Here is a 13,894-nt window from a genome sequence, read left to right as displayed (position 1 = left end):
TCAGGGGACATGCCTCTGGGTGACCCAGTGGCCAGTGAGAGGACCTGGGATGTCATTTCCAAGTAGGGACTTGTCCAGAGAACTCAGATTCCATATCGTTACCATCAGTCCGGAGTCAACAGTCCCTGCTGGCTCCCCTGGTCACTTCTGACCTCTCACCTCTCACCTCTTACATGGCCAACATCCCCATGTCCCTGGTGGCCAGACCCTGGAACAGAGCCTGCAGTAGCCTTTAAGCTGAACATGAAGGCACACCATCGTGAGGAACTCCCACGCTTCCTCCCTGGGCGACCGATTTTGGTTGTTTCTGTCACTGTTTCGGATTTGTGGTGTTTGGCCTTGGATTCACATCCCACAAATATGCGAGACTGTTGATGACTATCGCATCTTAATGACAGGCTCTGACCTTTCCTACAGGGCCCTATAAAATGTCTTTATAAGTACTGGAAGTAATCATTTTATGAAGTGTCTACAACTTAGCTGTATAAAATTATTTGTAGAATGGTTTTATTTTTGTGTAAATATGAGTGTCTTGAAGATCGGGAAGATAAAGTGTTGGAATGGGAGTTAAGACAGGCTCTCCTCCATTTAAGAGTGTATTTCCACCTTTAAGTGGTTGAAGCAGGAGTTTTATACAAAATGTCCTTTTCTTCCATCAACAAATGTCATCCATTGATCTGATACACATTTATTGAGAATTTTGTTCGTCACTGAAGGAAATTTAAAGGAAGGATAAGGAGTCGTATGTGTCTTTAGAGAGACATTAAAAGTAAGGATTGTGGTATTTGTTCAACAGTATTTGTTGTGAGCCTCCTCTATGTTATAAACTGTTGTTGGCATTGCGGACATAGCAGTGAAATGAAAAGACAAAAACCTCAGCCTTCAAGGAGTTCGTGTTCAAGGAAAGGGACAAAGAAGACATGAGCATAGAAGATGGTGATGAGTGCTATACAGAGAAAAGGAATTGAGGTCGAATGCTTAGGGGAGGTGAGAAAACAAGTTACACTATCAAGAAGGAAAGGTTCACGGATGAGCTGGATTTTAAGCACAATTCTGAAGACAGAGAGATTTTGAAGGAATCCAAGTTTGACTAGGGGAGAGGGAAGGTCACCGAGAGAGGAGCAGGAGGATGAAGGTGACAACCGTGTGAGCAGAGGCCATAGTCACCTTGGTGGATTAACAGTTACAGTGAAAAGTCAACCATGGCAAGAAGATAGCCTTGCTGTTGGAAATTCACAATTCAGTTCAACAGGTATTTATTGGAAATACTTATAAAATGTAAACTCCAAGGGCAGGAACCTTGTGCATTTTCCTGATCATTCTATCTCCAATGTCTACAACAGTGCCTGTCTCGTAGAAGGCACTAAGCAAATTACTTGTTAAGTGAATGAATAACGGGAGAGAATGTCGTGTTAAGGCTGGTGAAACCAAATGATGAAGGGCCTTGAATGACAAGGTGATGAGCTTGAACTTGATCTTATCAGCAACAAAAAGATCATGTACAACACATATCTTGGCCGATCTCACTATTACGAGGTTCCCTTATCCCCTTGAAAAACCTCCCCTTCCTTTGGTTGTTTCTGGGAATTTTCCCTCATGGCTTCCACTGCTTTCTGTCCCATCCCCTTGGATGTGACCAGATGACGTCTCATAGCACCTTAGGCCCTAGATGTGCGTGTGTGAAGCCCCCATGTTGCCAAGGAGCATGGGTACCCTGGAGCCACCAGCAGCCTGGACCACAGAAGAGCAAATGCCATTCTCACTCGGTGTGACTCACTGTCATTGGGCCTCAGAGTGTCACACATGCCTCTACACAGGTGTGTCTCATGACAACAGCCCTGGGATTTCTCCTCCCAGCCCTTCTTTCCCTCCAGAAGACACAGATCTCCAGGATGGATATCAGGATGTTTTCCCTAAAACCTAACCTAGGACCTCGAGTTCCCCCCTTTCAATCTGCCCTCTTCCCTTCTGGCCATCTCCCCACAGGTTTCTTTAATCATCCCTCCTGGCACAGACTTGGGTATCGTTTTTGACAGTTTTGGTTTTCCAAAAGAAAACCATTGGAGTGCTTATTAGACACTCTGGAGAATGAGACTGTCAAAGAAAACAAGTAAACAAGACGACTTACAGGGTATGAAATGGGTGAATGGATCAAAAGATAACAAACTTCCAGTTATAAAACAAATAAGTCCTGGGAATAGAACGTGCAGCATGGTAACTATAGTTAATAATACAGTAGCATATTTGCAATTTGCTAAGAGGGTAGATCTTAAACATCCTCATCACAAAAAAAGGAAAAAGAAAAATTTTTTGAAAGAAATCGTACACTCACAGGTGTAGGCTTGAGGATACCTCTTCTTTACACTGGGTGGTAGGAGAAAGCTTTTGTAGAGATGATAAGAAGATGCTTCTAATGTGAGACTCATGAAACAATGGTGACCTTAATGAAAAAAGGCAAAGTTTGGAAAATAAGTTGGTTTATGAAAGGAGATTGCTTTTGAGGAAACAACCTACAGAAGAACATGTGACTTAATTACTATCGTTTTCCTGAATCAAAATATATTTTGTTAAGTAAAGGAGAAAAAAATCTTGCAATCTGTTGAAATCGTTTGAATTATGTATTCATTTCAAAAGGAAACAGGCAACACAAAGAGCTCTTCTAGGGAAATGTACATGGTGGGTCGAGTGCACCTGGGTCAGAGTCATTCTCTCCCGAGTCATCGTGGGTTTGGGGGCCTCACATGCACGTTCTGGGAGACACAGTCCTCTTTGCTAAAAGGAGAAATACTGTTTGGGGCTTCGGTAACTGGAGAGAGGAACTCTTTGAAGAGCTTTACTTCGAGCAGCTTGGACTCCTCCAGGATAAAATCCCTGATTCTGCAGAATGACACTTGACCAGCCAGAAAGATCCCATGAAGAATGTCTCCCACTTGCAGAAGTATGAGGTATGAGAAAATGTCTCCCCAACCAACCTTTTTCCCCACCATGGTTGGAAGAAGCAGTGGTTTTTGACAACAGTAACCATAGGCTGATATACCTCAGTCCCCAGAAAAAGAGAAAAGGGGCAGCGCTCCCATCCTCCACTGGGTCCCCACAGTGCTCCAGAGTTGTTCTGTTCAATGCTATATACCCAGCAAACAATGTGCCTCTCTTCCCCTGCTCACTACACCCTCCCACACCATCCTTCCTCACCTTGATTGCTATTCAAGTTTCCCTCCAGAAAGTTCAGAAAAGACCCAACATATTAACTCTCTCCAGGGAGCAATCAGATGACTGCCCTCAGAGGCACAAGATGAGAGCTGTGCTATTTCAAGTCCCAGTTAACTAGGAGAAGAAAAGAGCAGGTCCTTCTAAAGAGGTGTAAACTGGCATCCTCTTACCACGTTCGTAAGCTGGATGCTCTTATCAGGACATATGGGCTAAATGACGTGCCCCAGCCAGAGGTTCAGCTTTTGCTCAGTAGCTGGGAGGCAGGCTCCGTCATCTTTTGCGTCTCCAAGACCACTGTGTGCAGCTGACAAAAGCTGAATTCCTGTTCTCAGGAAAATCTCTGTTCATACACAGACTGTATTTCATTTCATGGGAAGTCTATCCATGAATCTTGGGTTGAGAGCCTAGGGTTCTAGTCTGCGGTTAATCCGGTCAGCATTCTTAGAGATTTCTGACCACCATTCCAGGTAGCTAACCTAAATATTCTTGTCTGGCTGAAAACTGCCCAAGGGTGGCCCCTGGATAAACCTCAGGAGGGCTCAGGCAAGTCACTGTGACACAGGAAAACCAGCAGCGAAACATGGAGGCGTCTGGTAGACTCCAAGATGACAATAAACTTGGGTCTGTCTGTGCTCATACTCTGATTCCAACAGCTTTTCTCTGGAATTACATCAATGGGACAGAACTTTTTTCCTGGCCAGAAGATGCCAACTGATCTGGCCTGAATATTGCTTGGCACTGGAGCTCCTTGGCCTGGGGAACTGGCCACCTCTTTGTGTAACAGCTTGTGTGTCTCCCCTGTTCATTAGAGGTATACCGGCCACATTGGACTGGTACCAGACATGTGCAGAGACTACTGGTTGGACAAAGAGAAACGATTAAGGGTTATTGTCTCCTATGGTCACATAGCATTAGCTTCTGCTTTGGAGTTCATATTTTTTTTTAATTGCAGTCATTTAAACTCCAGTCTTCAGAATGTGATACCCTTCAGATAAGCCCTTCCAAGATCATCACCCACTGCTTTTTTTCCCCAGTGTTTGAACAGTACAACTTTTTAAAATGATGTAGTTATTGATGATACTACTCTCCTCCCCCTTCTTTCTCATCATCTCTGCAGAACCTGTTGTCATCCTGTGACAACAGCTAGACGTATTGCCATTAACACTTCCCAGCCATTCTGGGGTTGCCACATGGCGCACAAGGTCAGGAGCAGAAATGGGGGAAGCAGAGCAGAGTCTGGGTCTCATTCTGACTGGACCACAGATGAGCAGATGATTTTGTGGGAACCACTTTCCCTTCCCATCTGTACTACCTTCATCTGCATAGGACAGGTTGACAGTGCCTGCTAGGTTTCTGCCACTTTTCACACCCTAGCATTCTGTGACTCCAGCTAATTAGGGTTTGTCATAACCCAATGTCTCTCAAGGTTGTCATTAAGATGTCAAGTTTTCAGGTAGGTGAAACGAAGCTTAGAAGCTGGGAGGTTAGAACCCAGAAGACTGACTCTGCTTCTATACCGAGTCCCCTGATTCTGCAAGAGCTGAACTGAAGAGGAACCTTCTATTACCAGTGCTGGGTTGGAATTTGAGAACTCCATTTTTATCCTCACTGTGTCTTAGAGTGAACTGGAACACTGGTGGAGAAAACTCACTTAGGAGACCAACATTGGCCGGAAAATGGTTTTCTTTGTATTGGGGGCGTTGAGAGCAAATTTTGCTGTAACTTTGTAGCTAAAATGTGACTCTAGTGGCACAGCCTTCACTAAGATGGTCCCCAGTGTCCACCATCATAAGCCTACAGATAAGCCCCAGATCAGAAACAAAAAGTCAAATGCTTCCAATGGAGGGGACATCAAGTGATGAGACTTAAGTGGCATCCCTCAAACACATCAGTTTCAATTTCTCATTGGAATCTAGGGACCCTGACAACGGAAGCCAAGATTTTGACTCTCCAAGGGTGAAGATGTTGTTCATGGATACAGTCATGCTCTGCCCATCTCAGTCTGGCCAAGTTTTAGTCGATCAGGGAGTTTGGAGGGTCCTGAAAAGAAGAGTCAGAAATTCTGCAGCAGGATCAAATCGTGGAGGAAAACTCAGTGAAGGGAAGAGTCCCCAGGGCCTTGGGGATTTTCCAAAGCTCAAGAATTAAATGAGGCAAATTTCATATGCAAAGGATGACCGGGCCTGCAGGGCGAGGGGTTCCCGGGAATTAAGCCGGAAGCTATTTGCTCCTCTTGAAGCAGAGTCTGGACAGAAGTTGTTGAAGAGCACAACATACCTACGGTGACAAGAACAATAGGAGACCTTATGCTTCTGTGGGTAAGTCAAAAGTCTGGCTCTTCCTGTGAAGCATGGGGAGAGAAACTAGAGTGTTAGACACCAGGTGATGCAGCAGGAAAAATAAAATAGTGTAATAACAGCCCAGAGAAAAGCAGAGGTTTGAGCAGAAACTGGGCCGAAGAAAAAAGAAAGAGACAACAGAAGGAAGGCGGGGACAGGAAGAGAAATAAGAGCTGACCCAGGCAGAGCAGAAACCAGGCCACACTGTGAAGCAGAGTCATGGGGAGGACCATTCATTCATTTGGTAGGTCATTCAAGGAATCGGCTATTCATTCAGCAAAAATTAGAAGGATGCCTTTGAGATGCCAGCAGTGTGCTGGGTCTTGGAGCTCCATGAGCAAGCAAAACTGACATGGTACCAGCTCAGAGGGAGTTTACAACCTAGTGACTGGGTCTGAGGTGCCCATCCCTAAGCCAGGCAGGTTCAACCCTGGCGCTCCACGCCATGATGGGTGGACGACAGAGAGAAGCATGGTCCGGCTGCTTTCCTAGTCTAAAAAACACCATCGTCATCAAGAAGAGAGGGATCTGAGAAGAAAGTGAGGTTGGGAATAGAAATTGTGAGGAGTTCAGAGAAGATGGTGCCTGAGTGGAAAGATTTGAGCAGGGAAGTGGATACCGAGATGAGCACACCCTGATCGAGACCAGGAAGCAACAACTCTTTTCCAAGCCTGATCCCAGCTCAATCTTCTCTTCCTAGGAGAGGAAAAATGAAGGGAAGGAAGATATTTAAAGATGTGAATAATATAAATAAGGATGGAAACAGCCTTGTGCTGTCTTTTCTTAACTTTTGGAAAGCCTCTGGAAGAAGCACAGTTATGAGTCTCTCTCTTAACCCCAGCTGGGAGCTGCCAAGAGAGAATCACCCCCAAGGGAGGAAGGACACAGTGGGCAGGAGAAATAGGTCCCCTGAGCCGCCCCTGTGGGCTCATCAGATTGGGAGTGGGCAGATCATGCTAGGTTTAAACACATCTAGGTGCTGTCACACACCTGGTGGGATAAACCAAGTGGCTTCATTTATGGGAAAGCCTCTGGCCAGAAGACTCTCCCATTCACTATCTGAAAAGGCAAAAATCTAGACATTTGCCTGCATTAGCAACACAGTCTTCCTGCAGGGTTAAAGCTGGACTATCTGACTTTCAAATCTTAGTGTAAATTCATTTTAACCATCTCCTTTCTCACCCTCTTCCTCAGCTGCAGTGAGGAAATGGGTGTCTTGAGCAGGGCACATGAGGGAAAGGACCAGTATTTATCTCTGAAGCTGTGGACAACAACAGGAAGGCCAGAGTGACCTGGCGCTGCGTCGGCCACACCTGGCATTAAGGGGGCCTCGAAGGAGAGAAGAGAAATGGGAGGAAAGGGACTGAAAGGAAATGTTGAGATGTCTGAATGCAGAACGGGGCTCTGTGAGCACAGTGTCCCTGAAGGAATTATGGGAAATTCCAAGGATCCCAAGTCACCTCACTAGCATTCACATTCAGAATTCATGTGCTTTTTTTTTCTTTTTCTTTTAATTTAAGCTCTTCAAATAAGGGAAATACACTTCCCTCTCTAGCTGATTTACAGAATAGTGAAATTCCAAGACAAGGTAACTTGGGGCATGCCCTGCTCATATATTCTCGTTAAGCCTGAGCCAAGGTCTGCCTTGTGAAGCAGGTTCCCTTAATCCTGTCACTGTTACTATCAGGAAGAAATATTGGACAACATGTAGGCATCAGAATTAAGATGAACTTTTTCTGGAACTGACGACATTCACACAAAACCACCATTCATGTTGGTATTGGCTGCTTTCTTCACCTCTCTGCTTGAGTTTGAAAAACCATCTTTCCAATTTAACACCCCCACCTGTACACCTCCTCATTCTCTACACACCATCCTCATTCCCTAGAGATGTATTATTCTAATATATTTTGAGACTCGATAAAGGAACAAAGGCCCCAAAGTCAGACTTCCCAATTACAAATCCCAGCTCTCCCAGTAACCATCTGCTGAGTGACTTTAGTTGAATTATTCAATCTCATTAAACCAGTTTCTTCATCTGTAAAATGGGGATGTTGATACGAATCATATAACTTTTAAAAAATTTTTATTGGAGTCTCGTTGATTTACAATGTTGTTCGTTTCTGCTGTACAGCAAAGTGCATCCGTTATACATACACATATATCCACTCTTTTTTTAGATTCTTTTCCCATATAGGTCATTACAGAGTATTGAGTAGAGTTCCCTGTGCCATACAGTAGGAATCATGTAACTCTTGATGTTACTAATGATGATTAAATTGTATGTAAAGTATTTAGCCTGTTCCAAACCAGACATTCCATATGAGTAACTTATAATTATAGGAAAATGTTAAAAGCTTTGGAGCTAAAGAATAATACTTTCTCACTTAACATCATCATCATCTCCGTGTGTGGTTGTGTGTGTGTGTGTGTGTGTGTGTGTGTGTGTGTGTGTTTTAATTTCTTTGAGACACACTGAATTTATCAGGGAGTGTGTTTCAGAGAGAGAAAAAATGCTCTCATTAATCACTGTACCATTTTGCCTTCTCTGGCTCTGCAATATTTAACTTTACTCTTTGTTTATATTTATGAGAGTCTCTGCAAAATTTCAGGGCATTGCTTGTCAGAGTAGATTTTTAAGCCTACCCATCAGCTTTTCATGACTCTGATGGGTCTCTAGAGCAGAGACAAAAAGGAAGACATAAAATCAAGACCTTTATTCAGCTGAGGCAAAAGAAAAAAGTTGTGCAGAGAATACAGAACACTGGGTTTGGAGTTCTATATCTCTTTATCCATCACTATGTTAGTACTGTAGCTATTAAGTTTGTGACAGCCCCTTTAATCATCATTTTTTTAACTTGGAAATTGAATAAAATAGCCTCTAAGACAGTTCCTGCTTTAGGGTTCCATGCTTTTGCCATTCTGCTTCCAAGAGCTATGAGATAGTGACCACATAAGATGTAAAGCCGCCTGAAACTTGATCCCTGCCGCGTAAATTAGCAGATTTCACCTAAATCACCTAAAATAGGTGAAGAGGACAGGAAAGAGCGTTTTAGACATCTGGACCCAACTTAAGAGAACAAAAAAAATGAGCAATGATCTGGGGAAAAGTCTGTGGTGAGTCTTCTTAGAGTGGAAGTATTAATGTTAGAAATCTAGAGTAGGTTTAGCACTGTGGAGGACCCTGCATGTCAAGCTATTGACAAGCATCTTGTTGCTACTGGAGTATTTTGAGCAGACAAGTATACTGTAATGTCAAAAGGCATCATCAAAGGAAAATTGTCAAAAGGCATCATCAAAGGAAAATAATCAAAAATCACTGGCCGAAGTTGGCCAAGTCAATATTTTATAAATTTGGGATTCTCATTAAACTATACAACTCCAATATGCAGGAGAGAAAGAATTCATAATTATTTAGGCTGTGCCTATATAATACTGCATCAAAGAACAAAGGGAACATTCAGGTAACCCTATTTTATTATGAATTTTTGAATGGATTTCAACTTATTTTTAAATTCAGGAAAAACAATTTGCATATGTAGACTCAGTGTAAATTTCACATTTTCATTTTTTAAAGCTTTATAGCGGACACCAAGTAATGTTTTATCACTAAGAACCGGCACAGCCCTAACCCTTTGGGTCTTTTCCCTTAAATAATATTGCACATGTGGACCAAGTGAGAATGGCCTTTGAGGATATTACCAAGGGGTTCCTAGGGGACAGTCAGTCAAACGTGAAAACTCAAATGCATTGGGAATCATTTGAAACTTTTTAAAGATATAATAAGGTGTTTGTTTGTTGGTTTGCTTTACTTTCCTAACCAGTTGGCCCGTTGGCTTGCAAATAACATGTATGAATCTGTGTGTTTTCTTCCAGGGTCTTTCTTTCCTGATTTCAGGCCCTCAGAAACAGTTTTTAAAATAGCATTTTGGCTCGGATACCTAAACAGCTGCATCAACCCCATTATATACCCATGCTCCAGTCAAGAGTTTAAAAAGGCCTTTCAGAATGTCTTGAGAATCCAGTGTCTGCACCGAAGGCAGTCTTCCAAACATGCCCTGGGCTATACTCTGCACGCACCCAGCCACGCCCTGGAGGGGCAGCACAAGGACCTGGTGCGCATTCCAGTGGGATCCGGAGAGACCTTCTATAAGATCTCCAAGACGGATGGGGTCTGTGAATGGAAATTTTTCTCTTCCCTGCCCCGTGGATCTGCCAGGATTACAGTGCCCAAAGACCAATCAGCCTGCACCACTGCCCGGGTGAGAAGTAAAAGCTTTTTGCAGGTCTGCTCCTGCATGGGGCTCTCGACACCCAGCCATGGAGAGAATCATCAAATTCCAACCATTAAGATCCATACCATCTCCCTCAGTGAAAATGGGGAGGAAGTCTAGAGGACAGGAAGGATCAGGACAGGGGCATGATCTTAGGCACCCACTCCACTTCCTACTGGGAAGGCCAGTTCACATTTTGTGGGTGATGAGACAGGACCATTAAACCAGGGACCATCTGGGAATGGGCTGGGGAGGAGACCCGACTCTTGGGCAGTGGGCAGGGCTTAGGGAAGAGGGAGGGTGTCACACAACCATCTCGTTCACAGTGATGATAAACAGCATCTCCTTGAGGCTGATGCTCTCTGGGTCATCCTCTGAGCCCGCTTTGCATGTCTGGCCCTTTCAACGAAAAACACCATGGGAAACAGAATTTCATACACAATCCAAAAGACTATAAATATAGGATTATGATTTCATCATGAATATTTTGAGCATGCACTCTAAGTTTGGAGCTATTTCTTGATGGAGTGAGGGGATTTTATTTCCAGGCTAAACTTACTGAGAACCACTTTGGGTTTTTACGGGGAGAGGGCCTGGAGAGGAAGAGACTTAAGATGGTGGCCGGTATCCAGACACGTTATTTTTAGAGCAAGTTTTAAACTCCACCATTCCTGACACATCCAGTTTCTCGGCTTGGGTGAAACTTGACAGTGAGAGTTACCTTTGGCTACAATGTGACTGCTTCTGATTCCCTAAGGATGAGAGTGAGGGGCACTCATTATGTCTCTGATATAATGGAGGTATATCATCTACACTTGGGTCTAGAAAGAGTCAGGGAAAGATGGCTTTTCCTAATGGAACACAGTAAAGATGAGGGTCAATGTTTCAACTTAACTTCTAGGGACAGAATTCCATTAAGTGGCTCAAAGATCGGGTGGAAGAAGGCTTCTTGTGTAACATATTTAAAGATCAAGAGGTTGGGTTGGGGTATGCTAATTTCATGCTAAGATAGAGCCTGCAAAATTACTCCACAGCCTTTTCAACCTGGCCTAGGAAGGCTTTTCTTGGCAAATCACTTGCCTTTTCCAGAACTCCATTATGAAAAACCAGAGCTTCTAATACTTTGAAAGGCACATCACGACTCCCATTTTTTCTCAGCTGCTTCACTACTGCATAATGAGTGAGGTCCACAGTCCCCGGGGCACATGGGACATGTTGGAATGAGTCTGATGATCCAGAACTTTGAAAGATACACACGCTTAGCTTGGGAGGATGCTTTCTGGTCACCAAAACCCCATCAGAAACAGAAGTTTGCAAACGGTTTTGGACAGAAGCCTGTTTATGCTGATAAAAGATCCAATCGTCCGTTTATTTAATCTATCCCTACTTTTTACAAGAACTTGGGGAACACACTGTTTTTTGCTTTATGTATACCAAATTTCGGTCAACCTTAATAATTCCGTATATTACAAAGATACAGATGGTGACTATATGTAAAAATTAAAATATTTTCACATTCCACAATAAGAATTTAAAAGAAGATTTATGTTTTTGAAATAATTCTTGACTAGAATCACTGGTCTTAAACTCCTGACCATTTCTGTGGCCTTCTTCGCCTATTGGGGGTAATTCCCTCTAAGAATTTCAAGGCAGATTGTATCCATTATTTAACCTTCACAGCAAAGGTAGTGTCCCCATCATCCTTTCCTTCTTTTCTTGCAGCAAAATGATAATTTCCTGAAATCTCTCTAAAAGGCTAATTTCTCTGCATAGTGCCCTGGAAAGTATGCTCGCGTGTGGATTTGGGTTTGGTTGTTGGTCGTCTTTTGACCTAGAATGTTACTGCTTTCTCAGCCCTTTCTGGAAAGTGTCTCATGGTTGACCAGATAGACACTGTGCCTTGTACTCGTAACTTGGATTCTGGCAGTAGATGTTGGCTGGACTTTTAGACTCTTCTGGTCTGTCTGTATGTCTCCTGACAGCTCTTCCAGATGTAGGTGTCCTATTATGCCTGTAGGCATCAGGGAAGGACTTGACTATGCAAGCCTCACTTCAGTTTCATTGTTGAGAAGAACTTCTTTTAGGATCTGAATTTTTAAATCTTACCAGGCTCCCCCTTACAGGAAGTGTGTCCCCATGAAAAGAAGGGTAATAGCTTTTCTTCAGCAGAACGTGGCTCCACATTTGAGATGTTCTTTAAACACCTCTACAGACGAATTTAAATTTTAGATACTAGAAAGCTTAGGATCGCCGGAAAGCTAGCTTTAATGCCGCTTCTAATCAAAATAAACAACTCGAGGGCTTCCCTGGTGGCGCAGTGGTTGAGAGTCCGCCTGCCGATGCAGGGGACGCGGGTTCGTGCCCCGGTGAGGGAAGATCCCACATGTCGCGGAGCGGCGGGGCCCGTGAGCCATGGCCGCTGGGCCTGCGCGTCCGGAGCCTGTGCTCCGCAACGGGAGAGGCCACAACAGTGAGAGGCCTGCGTACGGCAAAACAAAACAAAACAAAACAAAAAAAATAAACAACTCGAAAATCTTTCGGTCATCAGATAAAAGCCATGACAATTGTATTCATGTAAAACTATCCATAAATAATTGTCTGCTACACCCTTCTCTATACCCACTCCCTCCAGGGAGGCAAACTTTAACATTTTTTTCCTTTCCCATGACATGATATTAGGTATAAACATGCCAATTTTACAAGAAATTGATAATGTCACCCAAGACTTAGTCCAAAGCGGGATAAACAATGTACGAGTTATATTTTTACTCATCCACAAAAATCTCTGTACCTTTGAGCATGCCAAAAGCTCTCTAAAATTGTCACAGTTAAATAAATGATCGTCATATTTATACTCACATGTTTACTGCTTCTATTTGGAGTTTGAAGAACATACCCAGAGTAACAGTGGTCAAAATATCTTCTCTAATGTGTTATAAAAAGCAGTTGCTTTGGGATTGTCTAAACATCACCAAAAATCAACTTGACATTGTGGGATAGGTGAAATTTGAGTTTCTCCTGCAATTCAAATTGCACGCCTTAAGAGAGACCTTGAGTCTCTTTACTCAAGAATTTCCCCAGACCTTTGCAGGGATTTCAGAAAAGCACTTTACGCGTCAAGTTTTCTTCCTTTTACCTCCCTTTTGTCTCATTTAAAGACCGCTTCTGCCTGTTATCACTTGGGATCTGCTAACACGCCCCAAGATATTAAGGTTCCTAACGCTCTGAGCCACCTACTTGGATTGGTCCATCCGTAGTAGACAGTGATGTTTGGGTAAATAACTATTTTCTTAAGGCTTTCTGGTTAGATGCTACTGTATGCCAGGCATTGGCAGAGCGCTTGGCACCCACTGCCTCTAAATGTCATAGCAATTCCATTCTTCTTCTTTGACAGATAAAAAATGTGATAGTTAAATGTGACTAAGGACTCACCCAAGGCCAAGGAGGAACCATGATTCGACCCGAGGTCTTCCAAACCCTAGAGCCCGCATGAGGGGAGAATGGCCTGGAATGTTCTTCAGGCTTTGCATGAAGGACAAATGATATCAAACTGGGTGAAGATGGACATGTAAGAGAATGCAGAAGAGGCTGGCTTGACTTAGAACAGCCAACACAGTTGTGGATGCAAAACGCATTGTGCAGTGTGTTGAAGTTATTGACGCGCAGCCACCATTCATCAGCACACTTTCAGGAAGCATATCCCTATTTAAAATAAATAAAAAGCAAATGCAGTATCACTTACATTCACCTGTACTCCAAAACAAAGGGTATTTCTGAGTTGGAGAGAGAGAAGGAATTATAGCTATTTCACCAGGAATTACACAAAGCCCAGAGAGTGTGTTAAATATGTGAATTTCGTATCTGTCACCATGAGGAAATGGTTCAGAATGCTGGCCTTCAAGTAGCCAGAGACCTTGGCAATCTTTGAAAATGAAGAATCAGTTGGCAGCTATGTCTGCTTCTTAGATGACATCCTCTTGTTCCTGGATTTCACAAAGGAAAGCTTTAAGTCCTGAATGTCTCAGCTACTCCCATCCCTCAAAGTGAACCATCACACAGACCTTCTGGCCC

The 13,894-nt window shown here is 43.4% G+C and overlaps 1 protein-coding gene across 5 annotated transcripts in view; it reads left to right on the top strand.

Annotated features, from left to right (window-relative positions):
• Positions 1-13,894, top strand: part of ADRA1A (adrenoceptor alpha 1A) — a 99,082-nt gene that overhangs the window by 73,592 nt on the left and 11,596 nt on the right. For 2 of the 5 annotated variants that reach the window (XM_030879084.2, XM_060301270.1), the window contains exon 3: positions 9,426-12,593. The exons of 1 other annotated variant lie outside the window; for it this stretch is intronic. In XM_030879084.2, the coding sequence (XP_030734944.1) occupies positions 9,426-9,943 (518 nt within the window). In that variant the 3' untranslated portion in view covers positions 9,944-12,593. Of the gene's footprint in view, positions 1-9,425; positions 12,594-13,217; positions 13,584-13,894 lie in introns of those variants that run through there. 2 more of the 5 variants (XM_060301272.1, XM_060301271.1) reach the window with 2 other exon arrangements.

Source organism: Globicephala melas, chromosome 6 (genome assembly GCF_963455315.2).
Source record: "Globicephala melas chromosome 6, mGloMel1.2, whole genome shotgun sequence".
Taxonomy (NCBI): Eukaryota; Metazoa; Chordata; class Mammalia; order Artiodactyla; family Delphinidae; genus Globicephala; species Globicephala melas.
Note: the sequence above shows the minus strand (reverse complement) of the source record. Positions and strands in the feature narration are given on the sequence as shown.